Genomic DNA, 13,727 nt, shown 5'->3' on the forward strand with positions numbered 1-13,727 from the left:
CACAAACGTGCACATACGTCCATACAGAGATCCCTTCACCATCAGCCATCGCCCCTCCTTATCTCCACTCACCCCCCCCGGTTGGAAGTGGAGGGACGCCCGAAACAAAAGAGCCACCCCCCTATGCTTAGTGGAAGCGGACGCCCTGTATATGAGAGAAAAGTGCCGATGCCGGAGCCTAAGCTCATCCTTCCTGGCTAGGTGAGTTTCCTGAAGACCCACCACATCTAGGTGGTGGTCCGTCAGGTACTTCCACACCTTCTGCCGCTTCTGTGGGGAATTGAGCCCTTTCACGTTCCAGGTGCCTATACTAATAGTCATGATAAATCAAGGAACAGCCCTCGCACATGACACGCACAACCGAAGATGGGGCCCCCCCGCCCCCCACCACCAGCCCGCCCTCCACAGTGAAATGCAAGTCAAGCACCCCCCCCGGAAGCAAAATCTGAGAAATAAGATGTAAAATACAAGCCCACCCCCACCCGCTGCACCCCACACACTCAGCCTATGGTCGCCAACACCGTCCCCCCATCCCCCCCCTGAACCCCAACACCCCCAACGTGTCCCCCAGCCCCAGAACCCCCACCCCACCCCCCCCCAAGAAACAGAAAACAACAAAGCACAACTCAAGGCCCTGAACCTGAACCTCGCAGTCATCAGTTCCAGCAGGTCCCAGTTCGGAAGTCCTCCACTGGTCTGGAATCGGGGCCGGGGTGTCAACCTGGTGACCCCCAGGTCCAAGGTCCGGGGTGTCTCTTTCAAAAGTACCATCAAACCCCGGGGACCTCAGGCCAAGAGCCCCTCCGACGCCATTCAATGGTACCGGGGTCACGCTGCCCCAGAGCTCGTCTGGGAGTCCGCCATGGTGACGGAAGCCACCGAGGCCAGTGCGGCACCCCTCTCCTGCTCACTAGCCGTAGGATCCGGCCGCCGTCGCTCCGGCAAAGGGCCCACTCTGTGCCAGGAAGAAGAACGCCGCCGCCTCCGGAACGGTGAGCCGCGGGCCTCCTGAGAAGGGTCCGTGCCTTCGATGCCCAGAAGATCCTTCGCCGCCTGCAGGGAATTGATCTGCCTCAGCCTATTCTCCGAACGAAAGGTAATCCGGAAGGGATGTCCCCATGAGTAAGAGACCCCGCGCTCCCGAAGAAAGGCAGTCACAGGCCGGAAGTCCCTCCGCTTCTGCAAAGTCGTCGCCACCAGGTCCTGGTAGAGCTGCGGGCGGTGTTCTCGAAATTGCAAAGAGGTGATGGTTCAAGCTTTCCTCAGAATCCTTTCCTTCAGCTGAAAGTCATGCACACAGAAGAGGATATCCGGAGGCGGCCCCCCACCCCGTCTGGGCAACCCCACTCTGTGCACTCTGTCCATCTGGATGTCACGCACCTCTCCATCCTCCAGAATCTGAAGAAACAAGGCCTGGACGTATCCACGCAGGTCCCCCGCTTCACCGTCCCACGGCACCGCCTTGATACGAATATTATTTCTCCTGGAGCGGTTCTCCAAGTCCTCCGCGTGGGTCTGCAGATCCAAATTCTGCTCTGTGAGGCGAATGACGTCCTGTTGGAGCTGGTGCACATCATTCGCCAGGCTAAGGTCGTGGTCCTCCAGTGTCGCCACTCGTTCACCAATCCCATCCACGTCCCTCCTCACCTCCCGGAGATCCGAGGCCAACTGCGAACGGAGTTCGGAGATGTCATCTTTAATAGAGGCGAAGAGCTCCGTCATGAACGCTTTAGTTGCACACACGTCGTCGTCCGACTGCTTCGAGGATCCGCTGGCACCAGGCGATGCCGGCTGCTGCGACGATTTAGAGGCTCCGTCCTTCAGCATTTTCCCCCTACGCTGCGAGGAGGACATGGCGACCGCACCCGGCCGAAATCAGCTGCAGCACTCCCTCCACAAGGCCCCAATGCGATCCCAACTGGAGGACAGTACCCCGTCGAGGCGGTCCTCCGTCAGTCGGGCAGCCTGCTGGTCCGGTCACAGCACGTGGCCCGGCGAGGCCTCCGCTCCAGAGACCCCTGGCGGGAGCAGTAGATGGGGCCCGCTGATAATAACGTGCACCTTCCCGGGCAGTCCGCTCAGAGGCCCGGCCACGCCCCCTCCAGAGGGCTCTCCCCAAGAGAGTACCACAGGGGCCTAACGTGGCTTCCAAGGCAGGGGAGGGGGAGCAGCCACACCAGGACCCCACACCCTGGGCGACAGGTGAGTGCGGCGGCAATGCACGAGGCCCTCAACCCCACAGTCCAAGCGCGAGGCCAAGCAGGGCCGATGCAGCCAGAGGAGGGCCAATCAAAAATGGCGTCGCAGCGTCCCCCACCGAGCACCACAGTCCAAGGAGACCCCCGCAAGAATCCGTCCGGCCTCACCAAGGGCCGTCAGGGTAGCGCTAGAGCCCCACAGCTCGAGTCCTCACCAAGGTCCGTCAGCGTGGTGCTAGGGCCCCACAGCCAAGCCTCAGGGTCCAATGTCAGCCAGGCAAAAGGCCGGAGTGCAACAGGGGCCCGCCGCTGCGGTAAGCTCAATCCCGGGGAGCCCAAACAGGCCTGTTCTTGATCCGTCTCTGGGCCTGTGATCACACAAGGCCCCGTGCCGGAGCCACAGCGTCCGCGGCGATTCCTCCAGCCGCACCACCCACCCGGGCCCTCGGGAGCGGGGGCCGCCCCCCCCCCCCCCCCCGAGCCCCAGCCTCACCAAATGTCCCCGCAGCAGGACGCCTCCACCGGGCTCGGCTCGCCGCTCACCAGACTCCCTCCGCGGCTTCAGCCCCGCACTGCCGGCTCCACACCCCAGGTCTTCCCCGCTGCCGGAACACAACGGCTGGTCTCGGCTCCCGCCGGTTGAAGGGTCGCGAGGGTGGGGCCTGTTGTGCCCGCGCGGGATGGTCTCCTGTCGCGCCGGCCGCCGCACCAACCGGAGTCGGCCCCCTGATTACGAGAGGCCGGTGCTTCTTAGGCCTCAGCTCTTCTCCGCTCCGGTCGCCGCCACAGGCACCCTGGTAGGTCGCCGATTGCACCGGACGGCACCCCCGGCTACCAGCGACCTCCGCCGCACTTTTCACGCCGGTACTGGCGCTCTGGACCCCGCTGTCCGATGCTATGTAGAGTCGGCGTCGGAGAGGCTCTCGGAAGCGTCCTACTCCGACGCCATCTTGGCCACGCCCCCCTTCATATATTTTTTAAATCAATGCAATTAATTTAAGGTTAAATAAAAATGTAAAATAATTAAAAACAACTATAATTAACCTAAGTCTACTTAAAGAAAACATAAAAACTAATTGCTTCCTAAAATTAACTTTGTATTAAATTGTAAACTAATTTAAACATCTTAATTATTTTTAAATGATATTTTGAAAAATTCTTCAAAATTGAAATCACCCACCATCAATAACAGTTTATTTTTTATATTTTATTTGCATCAAACTTGCCTATAAGCTATATTTTTTATTCATTTTAATAATTTATAGTTTTCTTAAGTGAAGTTCAAAATGGATTTTTATTTTAAATGTATGTGTGCTATTAAATGAAAAAATAATAAGTGTATCATTAATTATACTTAGTCGTTTATACGTTTCAAAAATTTCATTTATATATATATACACATACATACACACACACACACATTCACACACATATTTTCAAATTGAGAAATAATTTAATATATTTTACATTATTTCCACTGGAGTGTTAGTGTTATAGCCCGCCTCCTTCTTTTTCTATTGGAGTGTGTTGCAGTACTAGTAGTTGGAAATGTGTGGTGCTTGACTTACTCCAAGGTTGAGCTGCAGCACATTTAAGCCTGTTTGTCACTATTAGGGCTGAAGTAGAATCAGAAGTGTATTTTTTGGATAGCAAATATCTTCCTCTTCTGTGTGCCTCCTTCGCATTAGCATGTGCATGTTATAATGGACCAGTGTGGTGTTAGTGCAATATCTAAATCATACTTAAAATATTAAAATTATAAAATCAAGTGATATTTAAAAATCTACACTATCACAACTGAATTAGCACAAACTGAACGTTTATGGTACTCTTTACAATGTCGCTATGACCACCACTCATGTAGAGTGCAATCAAATGCACTATAAAATGGTAATTGACAGCAGGGTAAAACCCCAAAGTAAAGATTATTTATATTATAAATATTGAAATGTTGTGTGTCCAAAATAATTTATTTTCCAATGACTGCTGCAACTAACCATTGAAGCATCAGCAGTGCTTTGTCTAACTGTGAAACCTGTCACTATACGAGCATAACACTACACAGAAAAAAATATAGTGCTATGCTATTATATGTTAATGTTACAATAGTTGTTCCTTGATGTGACTATAATCAAGCAGCCCAGTTTACAAAGACAACTGTGCATGTACATGACACTTATACATACAAATGGGCTGTTTATGGGTGTAAATTCAGGTTTATGACTCACAAAATGTGAATTTAAATCTCTCTCAAAGGGTTATGGTCCTATGTATGGAGGTCAGGTCACAAACAACTCTGTGCTTTTTGCACACTGAAAGGTTTGTGACTCGGCCAAAGATTTGCTCGGTGATGGAGTTATGAATCAGTCATAGAGCAACACAACAATACACAGGGAATCACAACCCCCCACCTTATTATTATGCATGAATAAAAGGTTCTTGTGTATGTCTCTAAAAATGAATACCATCATCTTTATGAAGACAGTATCTGATCACCGGTTTAGGACTGCAATTGTAACCTCAAAGCTCTGTTGCATTCAGCAGCAAACCACAATTGAAACGAGACGCACATAGCTCCCCAATTTCATTAAAAGACCGGAAGCTATCATTATGCATAAACCTTTATTTCTGCCCTACACATGCAGCCCTTTAGAAAACATAAACACATCACAAAAATAAAAGTTCCATTCTGGAATCATAACACGGTATATATGTCCATGTCACAGAGCTACATTCCTCTTTTATTGTCTGATCCTTCTCAGATAAGTACATTCTTACTTCTTGGTGATTTCATAACTACTTTTCCATATAGAAAGAGACTAATTCACATGATTGGTTGCCAGTTGCGTTATTTCAATTCATGGAGTGACTATTAGAGCATTATATATTTCTTTTAAAACATAAATTATTGATTTTCATATTGACAATCCAGCATGACAGCAAACCAAGTGATGTAGAGTACATATAGGTGTTCTGTACAGTGGTCAATTATTAAATCTAACATATATATGGTTCAGAAATGGAAGTTGAAGTAATTTGGTAAGCAGATCTTGTTCCAAGAATAGTTTATTAACTGGAGATAACAGCTTAAACATCCACTAACGTTGGAGAGCCAGAATGATCTGGACAACTCCCACTTACAGAATGTGGAACACACGATGTAACATAACAATTCTACAGAAGCAATCTAAAAGGGATACTACACACCTTCCCCCCTAAAAAAAACAAAAAAAACAACAACAAAAATAAATGAAAGTCAATTAATAAAATCACGCAATTTAATGAGAGTATGTTTAACACGAGAACTTTTCCTTAAGATAACATCACTAGATTGAGCATCCAACCCATCCACACTGTTGTTTACAACAATGCTACCAGGAATGTGTTCTTGAGCAGTATTATCATGCACAACATCGGAACTTAAAGACTCTTGCCCAAAAGTGTCCAACAAATTAGAAAAAACGTCATCATTATTCCTAGTAGAATTTTGTAAATTGCCACCAAATGTGTCCAACAAGGCCGGAAAAGAATCATTGTTAGAATTAGATAAAGACAATTGAGAACTAGCTTTAGAGTCGAATGCCCTACATAAAGAAACCCTCCTGAAGTTCCACACTTTACCACCATCAACCCTAACAGCTTTGCTGAGGACTTCTATAACTTTGCAAGGATCAGACCATTTATTCCACCTAGAACCAAAAGTTCTTCCAAACTTGACCCTCACAAAATCACCAACTTTAATCCTAGAACTATGGTCATCCACTCGTACAGATCCCCTCATCTTTTCCTGATATTTCACAACCTTATCTCTAATCTTAGAAGGATCAAAAGAAGACTCACAAGGAATCTTCATCTTCATCCACCAAGGTACAAGTTTCGAACCAGGTTTCCTACCTTTCAATAATTCAAAGGGAGAAAAACCCGTAACAGAGTTAGGAGAAGTACGGTAGGACAATAAAGACGCTCGGAGAGTTTTCTTCCAGTCTACGTTGCTTTTTACAGCCTGCTGAATAGATTCTTTAATAACTCTATTGAAGCGTTCCGTTTGACCGTTGGCCTGAGGATTGTAATTAGATACTCTTTTGTGTACTATACCACACCTATCAAGAAAAGAAGTAAATTCACTGCTAACAGACTGTGGACCATTGTCAGATACCAACTCAGCCGGAATGCCCTCTCTACAAAATATCTCATCAAGAAACTCAACTACCTGGGTAGAATCTATCTTGTCCACGACTTTCAACTCAGGCCATTTAGAGAAATAGTCAATCAACACCAAGACAAAAACTGCTTTATTCTCTGATAAATCAAGAGGACCGACAATATCAATCCCTAATTTCTTCCAAGGACACGTAGTAAACTCAATAGGAGAAATATCCATCTTCCCAGCTAATGTCTTAACAGACTTTTCACTATCAGCACAAGGAGAACAAGAACTGACCCATTTGTCCACCATCCTATCAACACTAGGCCACCAATAGAATTCACGGATTCTTCTTTTAGTGCTTGACATACCCATATGACCTTCATGAGCCATAAGAATAATTTTATTCCTCAAGTCACAAGAAGGGACAATCTTATCTCCTCTAGTCACAAAACCATGATCAAACATGAGTTCCTCTTTCACTTCATAAAAAGCCAATACATCACCCGATAATTTCCTTTCTTCAGGCCACCCTTGTTGCAAAAAGTTCACTACATTGGATAAACATACATCCTTGCACATAGCATCTCTCCAATCCGCCTCTGAGATAATACCAGACGACATGTTACATTTCACACCATTAACATCGTCAATCGTGAATGCAACGTCACAATCAGGACAAATATTGGCAATTTCACATGAATCAACACAAGGCAATCTAGACATGAGGTCCGCGTGTACATGTAGACGGTCAGGTACATATTCAACTATACACTGAAATTCTTGAAATTTGGCAGCCAAGCGTGCCAAACGTGCCGTCAACGTCCGACCCCCACCAGCAGCTAACATGTTTATCAAAGGCTTATGGTCAGTTCGCAAACGAAATTTCATGCCCCAAAGAAATTGTCTAAAATGTTTGACTGGGATGTATGACGTTACCACGCATACTATTACCACGCATACCATTACAACGCGGTATTTACAACGCATACCATTACAACGCATAGCGCTTTGAGGTGCTGGATAGTGGTAAGTATAACTTATTCCCTATCCTAGAGCGCCCCCCAGCGCAATGCGTTGTAATGCTATGCGTGGTAATGCCTGCGTTGTAAGTGTAGTGCGTGGTAAAAAATGCCTGGTAAACGTTGTATACCGTTTGACTGCCCAAGTGCAAGCTAAAAGTTCCTTTTCAATGGTGGAATAGTTAAATTCTGCACCACGAAGAGTTCGAGACGCATAGGAAACTACATATTCCTCACCCATATTCTTTTGCATAGGCATAGAACCAAGACCAACATTACTTGCGTCAACACATACTATGCATTCTTTACCCAACTCAAAAGGTTTTAGAAAGGGAGCATTAGCAATTTCTTTTTTAAGTAATTCAAAAGCAAAATGTTGATCATTGTTCCAAACAATTTTAACATCTTTCTTTAACAGTAACCTTAGTGAATGAACCTTTGAGGAATAATCTTGTACAAATTTGCTATAGAACTCAGTAAGGCCCAAGAATGATACAAGTTGTTCTTTACTATTGGGAGCCGGTGCCTTAATTATGCTCTGGATATGATTACGTTTAGGTTTAATACCTTGAGCAGAAATCTCATGTCCCAAGTATTCTACCTTGCTCTGTCTAAATTTACATTTGGAAAATTTCAAAGTCAAACCTTTCTCTTGTACAGATTTTAATACTTTATCTAAATTCTTGTCATGATCTTCAAAATTCCTCCCATAGATCAAAATATCGTCCTGGAAGGCAATGGCATTCTCACAACCATCCAGAACCTCTTTCATAAGCCTTTGAAAGACTAACGCCGCACTGGCTAAGCCAAACGGCATACGTTTAAATTGGAACATGCCCTCTGGTGTTATAAATGTGGTCAGAAACTTAGATTCCTCATGAAGTAGCACCTGGTGATAGGCACTAGCCAACTCTATGGTTGAAAAGACACAAGCACCAGAGAGTGTTGAAATCAGCTCGTGAATATGGGGTAAAGGATGCCTATCAACCCAGATCTCACTGTTCAAGCTGCGGAGGTCAACACATAGACGAAGCTCACCATTGCTCTTAAGAGATAAAACTACCGGAGAAACCCAGGGAGAGGACTCAGTTGGCTCAATGATACCTCTAGTCACTAAATCCGATAGGATTGCCTTCAATTTGTCCCGGTATGCTAAAGGTACATTCCTGACTTTATGTCGCACTGGCGTTGCATCTTCCTTTAAGATAACTTTATGTTTAAAATTTACAAATTCCCCCAGAATGTCAGTAAAAATGTTAGGAAATTTGCTTTTAATTTGAACTGTAAACTCATCATCCACGGGAGGTACTAAATACACAGGTGGAGAAGCATTGGGATCCAGCTTGATGCCCAATTCGTGTTGATGTGGCCAACCTAGAATAGATGCCCCTTTAGCTGCAATATAAATGTTGCCTTTTATATTCCTATCTTTAAATTTAATGTCAGCCCACATAAAACCATCAAGATCAATTTTCTGACCAGTATATCCACCTGGCTGCACATCTGGTGGTAACAAGTTTGAAGAATTCCAGTACTTGTTAAAAATATTTCTGCCAATTATACTATACCAGGCACATGAGTCTATGAGCATGGAGATTTCTATTCCATTTATCAAAATTTTATCTATGGGAAAACCTTTGCATCTATTGTCACCTACACATAGAAAACTGTTGATTTCCTGAATTTCTTCAGAATTCTCATAAACAGGATAAGTCAACAAGTTTACTTTTTGCGGAGACCTACACATTTTACTAAAATGACCTGGCTTCTTGCATTTTATACAAATTTTTTTCCATGCTGGACAACCACTGTAGTTACCCACATGATCATTTCCTCCACACCTGTAACAAATAACTTGAGTTTTCTTACCCATAAATTTGTTATCCCTTCCCACATACTCTTTTTTTGTTAGGGTAAAGGGAAACTTTTTTTGATTGTGAAAATCCTTTACTATAGCAACTTCAGGAATTATTACTTTGCTCTTAATATCTTGCCCTCTGATCTCACTAACAAAAAGTTCTGATTGTTCGATGCCCTTAGCTATATTTAATACAGCATTCAAAGTAGATTCAGTTCCCATCCACAAACGTTCCTGAATCTTTTTGCTCTTGGTCTTCATCATAATTTGATCTCTTAATACTTGTTCAAAATGTATTGTTTCAAAAGCACAAGACCCAGCCAAAGTACGTAATGCAGCCACATAGTTCTCAATAGAGTCATCCTCTTTCTGTGCTCTGGAATAAAACTTAAATCTCTCCATAACTGTGTTAATTTTTCTACCAAAGCTAGTAGTTAATTGTTTTACCACAACTTCGAAAATATTAAAATACCCTGCACCCTCAATAGGAGGTAAGTTTTCTAATTCCTTGAGACCTGCACCTCCTAAACAATTTTTTAAAAGAGTTAATTTTATTTTGGGAGAACATCCATCTTCTTCCACAACATCTACATAGGCTAAAAATGTAGGATACCACAGATCCCATTCCATCTTTGGATCCCCAGCAACAGGCAAAAAATTTGCAGGAGCAGCAATGTTATTCGACATTTTTGAAAATTTCCACAAAATGCAACAACCTAAACAATTTTAAAATGACCAAAAAAGCTGCATGAACAATAAATATAAAATAAGAAACTAACACAATAAAAGTAGTCACCGTTGTCAAATTCGTTTCATCTATACAGTAAATGTTTTCTTCTTCTTTCAAAACAAGTTCAAAGCTTGATGATGAAGAATGCGTTCGTAGTGAACAGCAGCACTGTAAATGTAGAAATTAAGGCTTGACGGATGAAGCGTAAGTGTAGCGTTACATTAAGAAATAAAAAAAATAAAATAAACAAGATGGCTGCTATGTTACGTTCTTGCTGCTACGTTACGGTCTAGCATATGACGCTTGACCTCTGCGTGATGATGGAGTTACGTAATGCAGAGCGACAACAAGGAAGAATCCGAAGCTCGCTCCAAATGCTCCACGGTAAACAACGGAACTCCGGGAGAAGTTCAAAGGATGCGACAATGTTTCAACAGGATACAAAGCAGGTAAACCGAACAAAAACTCCAAAATAGTTTTAGAAAAAGTCAGCAAAGCTTTGTAGAAAGACGATGCGGAACCGTGGCTAGCTTCAAAGGAAGTGCAGAACACAGTTTGACAGAACAAAAAAAAAAAATACGAGCTGATAAATATCCTTTGGAAAAACAAATAAACACACTGCCGCTGGTGCAATCAAAGCACACAATTAACCGCTGCCGCTGGTGCAATCAAAATACACAAAACAAGGTGAAAACATGAAAATACCTTTTGAATACGTCAACGCTGTTCTCCAGAAAAAAAAAATTACTTCAAAAGATGGGTCCTTCTTTATGACATCCAGATCGTCGCCAAAAATATGAAGTAATTTGGTAAGCAGATCTTGTTCCAAGAATAGTTTATTAACTGGAGATAACAGCTTAAACATCCACTAACGTTGGAGAGCCAGAATGATCTGGACAACTCCCACTTACAGAATCTGGAACGCACGATGTAACATAACAATTCTACAGAAGCAATCTAAAAGGGATACTACAGAAGTGCCACAGAAGTTACAATGAAAGTGTTATAAATCGCAATGTCAGTGTTGGAGGCATTAATATGTGCATATCAGCTTCATCAGTGTAGTACAACTCACCCTCCTCCCTGTAACTTGTAACAGAAACAATACCACCCTCTCCCTCCCCTGGACTCACTCCTGCCCTTTTCGTAGATCTAGTATTAGGTAGCTTAGTCCCGGCTCATGCATATTATCCGTATGATTGGTAAATGTCAGTGTGCGTATTTGGCTCGTGAGTGTCTGGGGGGGGGGTCTGCGTTTTATTGCCACATTTTACATTAACAGGTAAGTCACTCAACCATAGTATCTTAATGTAGAGAGTCTTCAGAGGATACAAAGAGTTCAAGCATTGCGTCCTATTCTAGTGAAATAGGGGTTTTTTCGTACACCAAAAATGTCCTCCCTCCTTATTGCCATGCTTTCAGCCCGTCCCCATCTGACTACTTTTCCATGCCGGGTAAGTATTGCAGGAGGTAGTGCAGATTTCCACCTCATGGTGATTGAATGTTTTGCCAGTAAGAGAGCTAGGTTAGTAAATCGGGGTTGCACCGTTTGTTTCTTGCACCTAAGGCGCAGCCCAAATATGCAGTATTTGTGACAAAGTGGCTCTATATATACTGGACCAAAGTAAGGTACAGGGGGCCTCATTTATGAGAAATGATGCATCGCTGCGTGAAAGCAGTGATGGGTCACTTCTCAGTGTGCACTCCTTGCGACATGCCTGATGCGTCATATTTAATGTATGACGCATCATGTCGCAAGGATTTACAGATCCGTCAGTATTTCTGACGTATCTGTAAGTGCAAAAGTGACGCATTGCTGGAGTATGTCACAAAAGTGACGCATCTCCAGCAATGTCTCCTTTTGCGTCAGTCTTATGCCTGCTGTGAGGCAGGCGCAAGATTTTGACGCAACTGCGTCCTAGAAGTGACGCAGTGAAATCTCATAGATTTCACTGCGTCACTTCTACGAGGCTTTTTGCGGGGGAACACCCTCCCCTGCATACATTATACCTGATGCAGGTATAATGTAGCGCAGGGGTTTACAAAGTGACGCATCTGCTTAGATGCGTCACTTTGTAAATAGTGCGCACCTGCAGGCATGTTTTACGCCGCCGATGAGTCACAAAAAGTGACGCATTGGAAGCGCAAAACTGACGCAAGGCCTCATAGATGAGGCCCAGGGTGTATAGAGGCCACCAACCCCAGAGGAATAACAGAGGTTAAAGTCAGGGCTGACCTTACTCTCAAAAGTGGTAGCTTGGTCGAGCAGTAAGGCAGTACCAGAGGACAGTGTAAAGCATTTGTTGTACACACTCAGTCAGCAAAAGGTTTTACACACTCAAAGACTGAACTCCAAGCCAATGGGTTTTATTTCAAAAGATATAGTTGTTTTATTGTTAGAACCAACAGGTATCAAAATATACTTTTCACAGGTATCAAAATATAATTTTCACAATTCTAAACACTATCTAACATTGAGCTCAATGGGTTTTTCTCAAAAATGCAGTTGATTAGTTTGTAAATTACTTTTGTAATTCCAGGACCTGATCCTAAATTCAGTCCTGGGGTCTAAGCTGAAAACAGTTTAGTAAAGGTGTTATTGTTATTGCAATGATTCTTAAGGAATATAAAGGTATTTCAAAAGTTCACACTTGGAAACTTTTCAGTGAATATCTAGAAATGTTATCCATTGGGAAAAAATTCAGGTTACAGGTAAAGTACGTTCTCGTTACTTTTATAATCCAGGACTGGGATCTCTACTTAAGACAGGTAAGTAATTACGTTTCAGTAGTAGGTACGATTTTTAAGAAATATTTCAAGTTTTCAAAAGTAGACACAAAAAAATTTCATAGAAAAGCAGACAATGGATTCCTATGGAGAAAATTCAGGTTACTACTAGTAAACCCGGTTAGGATTATTTTTGCTGGTCAGTACTGGGCTACAAGGTACAGTACTGGCTTCTCTCCTGATCATAGGTGAGTACTTCAGCATTCGTTATTCGGTTGATTTTATATGAATATTTTAGAGTTTCAAAACCTCACACTTAGAAGATTTTTTGAGTCAAACCAGTCAATGTTATCCTATGGCATGAAAGTGGATTATCGGTTTCCAGGTGAGGACTCAACCAGTAAAGTTAAGGTTCTGGGCATAGACTCAGGGGTCCCCCAGAGTCAGGTAGGTACAGTTGGTACACCCTCAGAGGCACAGAGGCAGCCGGGTGCAGAGGTAGTTAGGCCCAATGTTATCCAAGGGAGGGGAGGGGACCTTTCGTTGGTGGCCGCAAGCAAGCTGGCCATGCGGCTGTGGGAGCTGAGCTCCTGGTCACTTACTCAGGGCAAGTGGGGAAGTAGAGTAGGGTAGTAGCTGCACTTCCAGCGGCACTCGGGAGGCTGGGTGCAGGGTTTTTTTGAGCCGTCGGGCGCCCAATGTTATTCAATGGAAAAGGTAAAAAGGGAACAAAGGCTGCAGACTCGGGAACGGAGATTCTTCAGGTGCCACCACCACTTCGAGAGGTAAGTTGGGATCTTGGAGTAAAGGTAGGTACCCCAAAGGAGGGCACAGGGGGCCGCAGGGTGCCGGGTGCAGGGGTGTTTTGGGTGTCGCGAATCTTACCCTCGGCTGGTCGCGGTTGGTGGGGTCCCTGGTTCTGAGGCTGCAGGCATCGTCTGGTTCGTCAAGGAGGGTCTTTGAGTACTGGACTTCGGGTCCCAGTCGCTGGGGGGATGTGCTCGTGGTCTTGGATCACTCGGCATTGCCCGGGCTCAGCGGGTGCAGA

At 44.4% G+C, this 13,727-nt stretch overlaps 1 protein-coding gene across 1 annotated transcript in view; it reads right to left on the bottom strand.

Moving 5' to 3' along the window:
* The window catches only part of LOC147751042 (uncharacterized), a 94,988-nt gene extending 93,134 nt beyond the window's left edge, over nucleotides 1–1,854 (bottom strand). Inside the window, exon 1 of the mRNA XM_086932151.1 lies at nucleotides 1,381–1,854. Within this exon, the coding sequence (XP_086788277.1) occupies nucleotides 1,381–1,854 (474 nt within the window). The remainder of the gene's footprint in view (nucleotides 1–1,380) is intronic.
* Nucleotides 1,855–13,727: the final 11,873 nt, after the last annotated feature.

The sequence above is a fragment of the Lissotriton vulgaris genome, chromosome 1_1 (genome assembly GCF_964263255.1).
Source record: "Lissotriton vulgaris chromosome 1_1, aLisVul1.2, whole genome shotgun sequence".
Taxonomy (NCBI): domain Eukaryota; kingdom Metazoa; phylum Chordata; class Amphibia; order Caudata; family Salamandridae; genus Lissotriton; species Lissotriton vulgaris.